Here is a 13,435-nt window from a genome sequence, read left to right as displayed (position 1 = left end):
GGTGTGCCACTATCAGCAGTTCCAAGCCCAGCTGATATGCCTCGGTTGTAAGCCCACCTATCCCCAATCTCGACCAAACTCTCGCGAAGTTGTTGAAGTGAAGGGCTTATAATCAGATTTTTGGCGATACGAGTAATATCCAAGTCTTTAAATTACTAAATTTGATTTTTAGCCATAGCAGAGGTTTACAATAATGAAGGTAATGAGAGATACGAAGAGGAAGATTTCAACAACGCCATACACTTCTACACGGAGGGAATTCAAGTGAACTGTAAGGACGAAGAACTGAACGCCAAACTGTACAGCAACAGGGCGGATGCATATTTCTGTTTAGGTAAGATCTTTTTATATTTTAAGGTTTTGCTTAACTTAGGTGTTTTAGCATCGCAAATTTAAAGAGTACTTTAATTAGAAACCTCATTATTTAATGTACTACCTCTCCATTTATTTATATTTCTGTATCTATCCCTCCACAGGAAATTATGAAGATTCATTAAGAGATGCAAAACTTGCCACTGGTTTCCAGCCACTGTTTATTAAAGCGATCGTGAGAGGTAAGATTTCTGAAGAATAAAACTCCTTTATCGAGGCGACGGTTGTTTGTAGTTCAAAATGTTTCGCCTAATGTTACGTTCGTTGAAAAGTTACTTTGTATTTATAGCGGATTATATAAAGCGTCATAAATTTTAGTACCAATTACATAGGTGACAGATATAAAAGTTTAGTATTTTGACGTAGACTGTCACATTTGCGAATACAGTCTTTTTGCAGCTAAGCTTACCCGGGATAATACACAGAGGGTGTCCTTAGAAGTGCCTGCTGGTATAGTATTTAATTATACCATCTACCCTGTTTTCAATAAAAAATATGTCGAACTTACATTATTAAAAACTGGATCATTGTATAATGCAATTCTAGGGATTTGATTGGCTCAGCGGCCATGGTATACGAGCCATTATACCATGCCCGAGAATTAGCGACCATTAAAATGTCTTCTGGTTGTTCTTGCCAAGCGAAACCAGCAAGATCTAACAATAGTTTTTGATTGTTTTTAATAAAACGATTATTGCACTCGCGCTTATTGGATATGGGATGATTATAGCCAACTCGGCACTTCACTACGCGCCTCGTTGGCTTTCTATCATCTCATATCCAGCGCGCGCTCGTGGAATAATTATTAATTATTCACTTTTATTAGGGGCAAGTGCCTGTATTCAGCTGAGTCAATTTGAAGAGACCATTGCGTGGTGCGAAAAAGGATTAGCAGTATCCTTCATTGCCAAAGCTACAACGAAATATAGTGATCAGATTCAAACTTTATTACGAAGCCTCATTCCTGCTATTGTGCACAAAATCAACACTGATTAGAACTAATGATTTCTTTGATTCTCGATGACAATTGCAATGCTATTATTTCTCTTAAATTTCGGAAGAGCAAACAAAGTGACAAGAAATTAAGACGCCTTACCCATTTGACCTTGTGTCGTTAGTTTGACAGTTTTGGCAACCATTGATAACTTTTACAACTTACGTCTTACAAACCTTGACATATGTAAGATTGACAAAGACAACCAGAATATATTGGAATTAAGGAGCCGATCTGTGAAAGAACAGAACAAGCTACAAGATGGAGGCAAAGAGGACAATGCAAATGAATATGACGTCACGGCTGCTACTAAGAAAAGATTGGATAATGATGAATCCAACTTAAGAGGTGAGGAGTTTTTAGTAATGATCTCTTCTGATCCAAGGGATTTTGACAGTTTTATTGAGGAGTTATAGATCCCAGGCCCCAGTTGTTCAAAGGCCGGATAACTTTATCCCGTGGATAAGTCACTATCCGACAGTTTTAATCTGTGCAAAGATTTTAGTATTTGCTCTTGTACAAGCGAATATGAACACTCTAACCACAGTTTAGTTTGGGAGAGTACGAAAACCTTGGACAACATTTAACGTGAAGTATTTTTTAGACACTGCAAAGTGCCTTATCCACCGGATAAAGTTATCCGGCCTTTGAACAACTGGGGCCAGACGTACTAGTTCTTGGGTCGAGTGTTAAGTATTTATGGTTTGGAAGCGGGAAGATGGAGCGCGGCACCTGGTCAGTCTAAACATGTGACTCCCCTTCCTATTATTATGACATCTCTCTCCACCCACAAAAGGGTATCGTTATAACGTTTACTTTTGTATACAATTTTAACATTTTAGTATTGGTTTGGATTATTCTTGAATCGATTTGAAACGGTCTTCCAAGTTTTGGAGAAACCGAGAAATCCAAGATGGAGGCTGTGAAGAATTAATGACGTTACTGGCCCGCTGTTATTTGAAGTCATCACCCCATTTTGCGGACGCCAAAGGAAATAGTTCTTATAAGTGTAATATACCCTGCTGGTTTTACTCCCATAGCCTTAATGCTCTTGATCGTTGGAAGTGGAAGCAGAACCGAACCCCCCCCCCCCCCCTACAAAGCCGTGTAGGGAAATTGAGGCAATTCTGAAATCGTTTACGCTGTTTTAATCACCTGCAGTACGACGTCAAGATTTTAACGTTATACTAGGTAGGCCACAGTTTATAACAACGTTGGGTAAGCTGCTTTACTGGTAAAATTCATACATCGGTTTTAATAAAGTCATTTTTGAAACTTTATTCAGAAAATAACAGGTTCCAAGTTTAGACAAGCTAGGGATGATGTTTCATCTAATTCATTCATAAGAAAGCCTTTTATTTTCTTTAATTTAGCAATAGCAGAGCTGTTCAAGAATGACGGTAATGATGAATTCAGGAAGAAAGATTTCAGAAATGCCATATTTCTTTACACAAAAGGAATAAAAGTCGATTGCAAGGATCAAGAACTGAAAGCCAAACTCTACAACAACAGGGCAACAGCTCATTTTAATCTGGGTGAGAAAAAAGTTTTGACCTTTTCATCATTTGTCAAGTTAATGTATTACCACAGAAATTAAGAGTGGTTAAGTTAGTGGTACGCTCGTCAACACAGTAGATCACTTTTCATTGATTTCACGCAGGTAACTTCCATGATTCACTGAGTGATGCAAAGGCTGCCACTGACTTACAACCGTCCTATGTGAAAGCGATTATAAGAGGTAAGAGTCACCTAAGGCGACGGAGAAAAATTTGATTTGAAACTTACAGCTAAGGTGTGCTTTGTCAAGTTTCCGTCACTTGACAGATGAATATAACCATTCTTTCTTAGCTTATCACAACAATAATGGTATCCCAAATATGCCAAACATTGGTGAACAAGATATTGTCAATAACTCAACACAATAGGCTACCATAGCAAAAGTATAACCTATCAAAACACTCTTTAATTTTACCGTTTATTGGTTGTAACTGAAAAACGAGCTTTTTATTTTTTAACAAAAAGTTTTAATTGCACTTTTTTTGCCTTTAGATTACCGTATCATCCCGTTACTAACTGTACCCCATTTGAGTTGGCACAAATCTGAAAACTTTCAGCACCTATAGTGCATGGTGCAGCGACAAGCGCTGTACTTAATGGAACTGCTAATAAAAACATCTTGAAACAAAACCACTGTATTGTACACATTTATACATATCTAGATCAGTTTCTAACCTCGAACGAGTTATGACCTTGTTATTAGTTTAACATGAAACTAATTCTTTTCCTACTTTTAAACATCTGTAATAGGTAGATATCTGAAGGAGGGAGGCCATACTTTCCGTCGCATCCCATTCCTGGCAACATAATGTAATTTATGTGACAACAACAGTCAATATTTGCAACCCCGTTTTTAGCCTAAAATCCTGATACATATTCGTTCGCGTAGGCAAATAATAACCGCAAAGATCATTTTATAGCAAGTTTCTGCGCACTGAAGAGAAAGCTACCCGCTAAACCTCTTAAAAAAACTGATCATTTTAATTTCATAAATCTTAGACACAAAAAAACTTCCTATATGAACAATCATGGACTGGAACAGCACAGCAACAGTTAAACATTTTGAACTGAAACAGAACTACGGTAAATTCCCGCTATCCCAAACAGAAAGCAGTTTCTGTAGATTACTGTTTAAACCCTGCAACCCTAATATGCTCTTCACTATTGTCACATATTCCTTATGATAAAAGTTAGGAGAATTGCTTGGTTTTTTTTTTTCCTTTACATGACATTTTATTACAATACAGAACACTTTTGGTTTAAATGCTTATTTCACCAACCCACCACACTTACTCCTTTACATGACACAAAATAAGTATACAAGTACAATACTAGATACTATTTACAATATTAATAATACCTACAATCCCTTACAATGTTCACAATGACAGTACTTACAATACCTATATATTCTACAATAACAGATTTTATAACATAGCTTGTAAATTCGTGTAATCAAATTCAATTGCGCGAGCGTGCTTCATTTCCCATTGTGCACGCTGATGACGACAGCAAACAAATCTCTCGAAAAGAAAAATTCCCCCGTGAGTTACTTCGTCATTTTGCATTCAAAAATGGGGAAAAACTTCGGCAAAAAGTTTAACTACAGATGGAAACAAGCGAACCAGCTGATGACGGAGATCTGCCTACATTTTCTTTGGGATTGGAGTTTTTAACTCCCGAAAAAAACCTAAGAAAAAGGAAAAAAGAACAAGCAAGGCTGGTGTCATCGTGTCTCACAAAACTATCAATTTTTAGACGCCAATTTTGCTTTCTCAGAGGGAAAGCACACCTTTTCGAAAAGATAAACTGAAAGATAAACTTCTAAGGAAAACTCGACAGTTTCAACAGCGGAAATCCGATAATAAACGGGGAAGAAATTGTGCTTCAAGGACAAATTGTCGTTTTATCTAGCCGACGAGCAAGCGGACATCTCACGCAGATCATTCTTGGTAATGTTCGAGTACTTGCAATTGTGGGAATCCAATTCACAAGAAATTACATGTTTGGTTGTGAATTTGTACTTAAGCTTAAATACTCAACTAATTGACCGATTCTTCGTATTCCTAACAGTTTTTTTTGCGAAATATTTGAAAACCGTGCTCTGCACGTGGGTTCGATAGCTTTTACTTCAAACTGGACTTGCAGTCCCTTCAAATCGGTTGCGTGTTTATCATCTCGGATTAAAAATTGTACGCCTTTACTTCTTAGAACAAAGACTTGTCTGAATAAATTTTTCATTTAGGAAAGGTTCAGTTCTCTGTTTTCTTTCTATATTTTCATTGATGAAACGACAACTGCGTAAATCTTGCGTAAACAAACACATGTCCTCGCGAGCGGAGAGAATTCTTCCATGTAACGCGAGGATCAAATTTTTAAGTTTTTTTTTTTGGAAAATTTCAACTGAATTGGCAACCAGTGTATTTTGTTCGATAATTAGAAACTTTAACTATTTGAAACCAAAGGAGTGTCGCTTTTTTTACCCTGTAAGTTGGGTATTTTTACTGAACATGGGGTTGTTTATTACCACTTTGCACATTGGGTGAATGCATGGAAAACCTCTGGTCAACCTAGAATCAACGGGTTAAACTACGCGTTGAAAATGTTCTAAAACTAGTAGTAATCAAAGATTATAGAGTGCGTTCGACAGCCCTAAGTTGTGCGATTGTACGGCCTTCTGCGTGACTCTTTTTGGGGTACAGTAGAGCCCCTTTAATACGACCACCTTCGGGCCGCGAAAATGCGGTCGTAATAACGGGGTGGTCGGATTAATAAGGTTGTAAAACTAAAATGAGTTTATTTGGGGCACAGAAAAGTGGTCGTAATAACGAGGCGGGGTTCCACTGTAGCTCTTTCGTCCTTTTATATCTGTACGTATTTATGTGTAACTACCAAGGTGAAATATTTGCAATAAACGAAGCTGAGTTTAAAATTTAAGCGGCTACGTTGTTGAACATAGAAATGATAGAAAGTATTTTCGGTCCGCCTGTTGCGTGACACTGTCGAACTTTATAATAATGCACACCATTTTCGGTAAAACGCTTTCAATCTTTGAGGAAAACGAAACTTACAGACCAGCATACTATTTTGATCTTCTACTCAAAAGGTATTTTACCAAAATGCCGCGAAACTTACGCGACTATAAAGCCGTAAAAATGTCGAACTGGAGCGAGATAATTTGCATACAGTTTTGAAAGACACGACGAAATGTACAACGGGCGTGCAGCGCTATCGAAAAATTATTTTACCGCGGCCACAAAACGTGTAATTTCTTCAATGCAATCTTTCACAAAAAAGAGTTCTGGAAGAAAGGGAAGAGATTCTGCGGAGATATTTCCATCCAGTGAATATTGATGAACATTGCAGTTGAAATGTGATCCGGTACTTAACGTAAACATTTCCCGATGTATGGAAATTTTGCTCCAACAAACTGCGTCTGTCTTTCAACCTGTTGCTGCCTAGCAACCTTTCCTTTCTCTGACGTCATTCATACTTTGTTTTTCCCTGTTGCCAGGCAACATTACGTTGTGATGTCATCCGCCCCTGCAAAAAATCTGCTGGGAATGCCACATGTACGTCCCAAGATCCATCCATCCATCGATCGATCGACGACAAAAAAATCTCGACTCAAAACCCTAAACAAGATTAGGATTGCGTTCTGCGAACGCAACAATTGATTCATGAGTCAGCTGTGCGTTCATCGAGATATGAAGCATTTGGGAAGTTTCAGAGAGCACTCAAGAAGCGAGAGTTGCTCTCGGCGTACTCTTAAGGCTGGTTTCCATATGATCGCGGATCGCAGATCGCAGATCGCAGATCGCAGATCGCAAATCGCAAATCGCAATAAGGTCTGCGATCGTCTGCGATCATATGGAAACCAGCCTTTAGATAGAACATGGTTCTATCTTCTGCAATCGCGATCGCAGACGATCGCAGAAGTAGTTTCCATATGATCGCAGACGATCGCAGACCTTATTGCGATCTGCGATCTGCGATCCGCGATCCGCGATCATATGGAAACCAGCCTTTACGCATCCTTTGTGCTCTCCAAACTTCCCGCGTGCTTCATATCTCGATAAAGCACGCTGTAACCTATTTTGTGTAGTTTGGTGTTAGTGTAGAGTATAAAATTTAAGACTTTGTACTGAAAGCCTTTCACATAAGGTTCAAGAGCTACTTGATGAGGTAAATTAAACATTTTGTTGTAGCCGAGGACTTGTGAAATTAAATTCATTTTGCAGCTCTCTGGCCATATTAGAGAGTTGCGCCTTTTTTTCAGTAATAATGAGTAGAAATGTTTTGATTTCTCTTTTTTTTTTGTCAAATCAAAGACATTATCTTCAATAATAAGTAAACAGAGAGATGTTGATTGAACGTTACTTTCTTTTAAATGTTTTGGTACAGAGTGTCGAAGACCTGTGCAAATTAAGAAATTGGTTTTATTTATTTTATTCTCAATGATCTTAAAAGAGTTCGTATTATTCAAATGAAGTAACAAATCATGCACAAAGACCACTCCACCCTTAAAGTAGTTTTAATAGAATACTGGACCATCATTAACACGAATGTCGTTGTTATTCCATATTATGTTAACCAAATCGTTTGTTGAAGCAGAAATTCAGTGTAAAATTGCGAACTAAATGAGTAGACATGCATTAATATTATAATTGCAATTTGAAAAAACAACCCGCCGTACCTTACTAAAATATGTCACAGATAGTTTCTCCAGGTGCCAGCTTGTGCACTAAATATTCTTTTCAGCCAAGCCAATCGTAGCGACTTAATCATGCAGTCAAGATCAATCCTTTTTAATCCGCCTCTATCATATTCATTTATAGTTGATAATCTTGTAACCTTATCTGTAACGTTCCACAGATATTTAAACCATAGACGGTTGAGTTCTGCAATAATTTCTTTTAGAATTGACATTAATGAGGAAACGTAAACGACCTTAGGTACTACCAACGACTGTAGAACTGTCATCTTACGATACCTAGATAAACCTCGAGAATGCCAAACATTCAAAAGTTTTTTGTGTTGTCTAAATTCTTTAAAAAGGTCTTCTCAAGAAGGAGCTTTTGATCGTACGTATAAAAGATCCCAAGCGTTTAATTGCCGGCTTATTGGGCCAGTTAATACCAAGTTGTTTTGTTTTATTGGATCGAGTAGACCCAATCCACAAACCTTCCGTTTTAGACCAATCAATGGAAAGACCTGATGATATCCTAAAAGAGTCAAGCAGGTTGAACAGCGCCTGGGCCGAAAGGACTTCAGTCATATCGTCTGCATATTGTAGCAATTTTGTTTCCTGTCCATCTACAAAAAATGCCTTTATATCTACATTTTGTCGAACAGCAATTGTTAGAACTTTAGCCGCCAGCACAAAAAAGTAAGACGATAAGGGATCTCCTTGCCTAAAAACCACGTCCAAGAAAGAAATAATCAGAGACGTTACCATTATTTATGACACAACTTTGGATATTTTTGTAAAACGTTTTAACCTATCCGGTGAAATCTGGACCAATTAAAGGCCTCTAAGCGACCAAAAATAAAATCCCATTCAAAACTATCAAATGCTTTTTGAAAATCAATAAATATCAGCATTCCAGGAACATTTTAGTTTACAGTGAATTCCATTATGTCAAAAATAGATCGTACAGTCACACCAATATAGCGGTCCTGAACATAACCAGTTTGATTGTAGTGAATAATACGAAGTAGTACTTTTTTATTCTGTTAGCTACAACTTTAGACATTAATTTGGCATCCAGATTAACAAGAGAGATCGGTCTCCAGTTTTCAAGGAGCGTGCGATCTTTCCTTTTTTTTTCTATAAGGGTTATCACTGCTTGCTTTTGGAAATTGGACATTTCCATATTTCAAAACATTCATTGGCACATTTTTTTTCATTGGCACAAAGGGTTCACTAAGCAATGTCCAAAATTTTTTATAAAACTCGACCGGAATCCGGTCATTTCCGGGCACTTTATTGTTCTGAAACGTCTCAAGCATGAGTTCACATTCCTTGTGAAGAATTTTCCCTTCACACATGTAATTTTGCTCCTCAGTCAATTTTGGAGTATCAAGCACAGTCAGGAAATTCTTTACCGCGTCATCATCGCCATGACCGCTAGTACATAATTCTTGGTAAAATCGCTTTTGTTCAGAGATTATGGTGAGAGGATCTGTAGTCATAGAATCATTAAGGAATAATCATTCGAGCAAGAACTCGCTGGCATGAACACTGAATTTAGAAAAATGTTAAAAAACACATGCGAAAAATGAGCTTGCTGACCCTCATTTTTTCCAAAGTTTAAGAAAATTCTATGAAAGAAGTTCAGAGTCACCTTAAATTTTGGTTACCATGTGCTATGGTAACCTATTATGTGGAGAAAATTACTATATTTTGTTTTCCAATGTTAAGGCATTTGTTTGATATCCTTATTGTTGTATGAGCTGGTAAAGAGTGGTAGTATTCATCCGTTCAAATATAATTACTGGAAAGTGATGTTTAAATTGATATTCTTTCGGTATTTTGAAAATCAGTCATTTACTTATTCTAACTCTAAATTTTCTGACTTGTTTTCTAACATTGAACAATTAAATAATTACCACGTGGGGCATCCAGAAGTAAAAGATGAGTAGAGCTTGTCGAGCTTTTAAGAAAGTGTTGTATCGATTATTATACGGAGATTAGACGAGCATTAACGGAGCTATATAATCATTTCGAGATATCGTCCAATTAATTTGCCAATTCCGTTGACTGGAAAGAATTGTGAATTATAAATTTGGTATGTATACCATCACTAAGGAGAAATATTTGCCAGAGTACTAATCATATTTTTTTTCATTAGGAGCTAGTGCCTGTGTTCAGCTAAATCAGTTTGAGGAAGCCATCACGTGGTGTGACAAGGGATTAGCAGTATCCTTCACTGTACACTAACAAATAAAAAGAAAAATAGATCTTGACCTATTTGCAAAGATGAACTGATTTTAAGAGAAATAATTGCATTTTGATGACGTTTCTTATGCAAGCAACTTTTTTCCACAAGAAACTTTTTCTTGAAGCGTGGCACTCCAAGGATCTAAACACAGAGTACGACTAAGAAGTGCTATTCTCACATTAAAAACTTTAAAAGTTTCTGAAAAGTTAACCGTTTTCTCGCTCACATCGCTCACTCTCAACAAAATGTTTTGAATCATTTTTCCTGTTAGCCGTTTGACGTTCTTGAAATTCTTGTATTGTTAATGAAAAAAGCTAAAGGTTTTAGGTTGAAACATAGCTTGGTACATCGAGCCTCACATGGAATGTTTTGAAAGCCTTTGTCATACCATTTAACGTCCTGCTGTAATCCAGTGACCACTCGTTGTCTCCGGTATTTCCCATAAGGGTTTTGAAATCCTTGATGACCTCTGTTTTTGACTTATTAGAGATCTTAACCAATGTAAGATTGACAAGAATAGCCAGGAGTTGTTGGAAAAAAGACGCCGGTGTGTAAGGGAACAAAGCAAGCTGCAAGCTGCTGGGAAAAAGGCAGTGAAGGATCAGTTAGTAACTCAAACTGTAAGTTTGAAGATCTATTCTGTGTTTATTAGTTGAGAAAAACAACTTTTAAATTAGCAACGCTAAAAGAACACTACCAATATGTGGAATGGCACCTTGCTAGTTTTTTCTTTGAATTCGGATTACAGGAACCTTTCCACCTTGCATACTAGGAAAACCTATTACAATTCCGAGACTGACCAGTGTCTAGGTTACACTAAAGAGTATTCTTAGCACTCTATTGATAACTGCTGGACCTGTTGGCGGCTCAATGATCAATTGTCAACTGAAATTAACAAATCGTAACATTTTGTCATCCGGAAGTTGCCCTGGTACCTGACCATTTGCTTTGCTCTTGTGAATTTCTTGTGAATTTGTGAATGCGGGCAGCTTCAGGTGAAAAAACTTCTGAGGCCGTTATAATTTTAATACAAGCCCAATATTTGAGGGCTAAAACAATTTTTCCACGTGTGTTTTGTTTGACGAATTAACTAAAGTGTGACGCGGTGAGTTGTCGCAGTTACTAGGGTAATACCACCTGAATAATTTACTTGGAAACCCGGAAAAACTTTGTCTTTGCTGCTGGTGAACCCTTGCTCTGGGGTCACCATACCTCCTGTAAACAAGGTCTTACTCACGTTACATCTACGCATTACAACAAGCAAACATTTTAGAGATTAACCCTGAGACGTATAATACAAAAGACGGGAGGGCAAATGCCAACCATTTCAACGCTTTTGGGATTATGTTTAGCATCTCTTACCGTGTGTGCTAGGGGGAGGAAAGACTTTTACTACCTGTTCATTTTTACCAGTAGTCTCGTGAAGGCTTAACAAGTGATGTTTTCATGGCAAGCAAGTTTGAAATAGGGAAGTTGCCTAAAATGTTGTGCTTTTTTACGCACAAGTCTGTGTTATCAAAATTATTTCTGGCATTTGTCCATTTGCACTTATTTTCCATTCATTTGAGGTGATTTTATAACAATCGAAAATCCAAGATGTTAGTTTGCGCAGCTAGCGGTATTATTCGCGCGTAAATATAAAGTTTTTTTTTGCCTGCGGAGAGGTCATGATAGGTGTAAGCCGCGACAAGGAGAGGCATAAGCTGCAAGAAAATACCACCTGACAGATTTTCAAATCTCCTTTTCCTCATTCTCCTCGCGGATTTGCTGTATTTTCGCCCAACTTTCGCCTTTCGCCCAACATCCTGCCAGCTAAGCAGCCTACCATGACGTCGGATACAATTATGGTTGCTATAACAGTGACGTCAAATGACTTCGTCGCGTGACCACCTTATCTTATAGTGGACAAAATTAAGGCTCGGTCAATACCAGTTTTGGAAGTGGATCAAATATAAGTCATACTCCGTTCGAGTGAAACATCAACGGCTCACAGACAAAGAGGAATTATTATATTAATTTTTCGCGTGAGAATATTAAAAAGGTAGTTGCTTAAACTTAGCGTTGAGTGTACATGGCGCTTCTTATTCCAAGTGGTCACGTGAGTGGTATAGAAGGGTATTGAGGCTACCGATGTTTCTCTTAAGTTACGATATCGTTCAGGGTAGCCCCTGTATCGATATAGAATGTTTGATATCGAGATCTACCACACTTCTCTCCCTCCTTAAACTACAATAGGTTATCTATGGACAATAAAACGAGGTTACAAATATGTCAACAGAACAAGAAACACAAGGGGGGTGTTCCAGCCATGCTCCATTTTACCATGTTTTGGATGTGAATTTACTAATACGTCTATGGATTAAAATAAAACTGAGACATCAAGATTAATTTCTAGGGACCTCAGTTTTTAACATCCCTTTTGGAAAACCAGAACCCAATATATCACTTAACCTTAACTGTCCACAGGACTCCAATACGAACAGGAAATGTATTTATTTGTCCGTCAAACTCCACTTCCAATTTACCAAAAAACCATCCCGTACAACACGAGAAAAACAACAAGATCTGATCCGACTAACAAAAACATAAAATTTATAGCGAATACGCGACAGAATTATTTTGCATGTCCCTCGGGAAAAAACAAAATAATTTAATTTCTTATGAAAAAGTCTTGGCATTCTTTCTTTTGTCCATACCTCCCACTTGATATGACGTAGCATATCAACGAACATTTAACCTAGTAAGAGGAGGAACTGCGAAAAAATGTTCTAAGTAGGAATGTCACTAGTCCTTTCATAATTCAATCATTGTTCCACAACAAAGTCTCTTGATTCAACATCGTTCTTAAGTAAGTTACAAGTGACATAACTTTGAAATAGGCTTTGTGATCTGGTTCTTCCCAACTTGAACTTTCGCGACTCTTACATGCCCATCTTGGCCAGGGCAAACTTCAATCACTCTTCCGAGAGGCCATTGACCTCGTGGTGTGTTGGGTGAAATTACTAAAACTACGTCCCCAACTTTAAGATCTTGCTTGACTTCAGTCCACTTTCTCCTGACATTAAAACTTGGAAGCCACTCACGCAGCCATCTGTGCCAGAAGTGTCTAACTAATTCTTGCACTCTTCTCCATCTTTTCTTTGGGCTGAAGGTGGTCTCGTCCACTGACTCTGGCGCGAATTGTCCACCAATCTGACCAATTAAGAAATGGTTCGGTGTTAATGGTACATGTTCATCCGGACTTGCAGACTAATAGGTTAGAGGTCTTGAATTCAAAAGTGCCTCTGCTCCATTAACCGCGGTCATTAATTCTTCGTCAGTGATGTTTGCGTTGCCTAAAATTGCATGCACAGCCCGTTTCACTGCCTTGATCATTGTTTCATGTACGCCACCAAAATGCGGTGCCGGCTGGGGGATTGAAGTGCCAGGTAACTCCCTGATTCGCTGTAGAGGCTCTGATACTGTCTTGGTCAAGCACTTCGACCAGTTGGCGCAGCTCTTTGTTTGCCTTACGAAATTTCCACTATTGTCAGATAACATTTCTCGGGGAAGACACCTCCGATTGGCC

General features: G+C 38.0%; 1 protein-coding gene across 3 annotated transcripts in view; it reads left to right on the top strand.

Annotated features, from left to right (window-relative positions):
* The window catches only part of LOC146455075 (uncharacterized), a 33,393-nt gene that overhangs the window by 8,972 nt on the left and 10,986 nt on the right, over positions 1-13,435 (top strand). For all 3 annotated transcript variants that reach the window (XM_085094744.1, XM_085094745.1, XM_085094746.1), the window contains 8 exons: positions 173-334; positions 477-554; positions 1,199-1,266; positions 1,558-1,714; positions 2,740-2,901; positions 3,027-3,104; positions 9,778-9,845; positions 10,374-10,487. In XM_085094744.1, coding sequence (XP_084950870.1) covers positions 173-334; positions 477-554; positions 1,199-1,266; positions 1,558-1,714; positions 2,740-2,901; positions 3,027-3,104; positions 9,778-9,845; positions 10,374-10,487 — 887 coding nt within the window. The remainder of the gene's footprint in view (positions 1-172; positions 335-476; positions 555-1,198; positions 1,267-1,557; positions 1,715-2,739; positions 2,902-3,026; positions 3,105-9,777; positions 9,846-10,373; positions 10,488-13,435) is intronic.

The sequence above is a fragment of the Pavona decussata genome, unplaced genomic scaffold (assembly GCF_977016875.1).
Source record: "Pavona decussata unplaced genomic scaffold, jaPavDecu1.1 SCAFFOLD_286, whole genome shotgun sequence".
NCBI lineage: Eukaryota > Metazoa > Cnidaria > Anthozoa > Scleractinia > Agariciidae > Pavona > Pavona decussata.
Note: the sequence above shows the minus strand (reverse complement) of the source record. Positions and strands in the feature narration are given on the sequence as shown.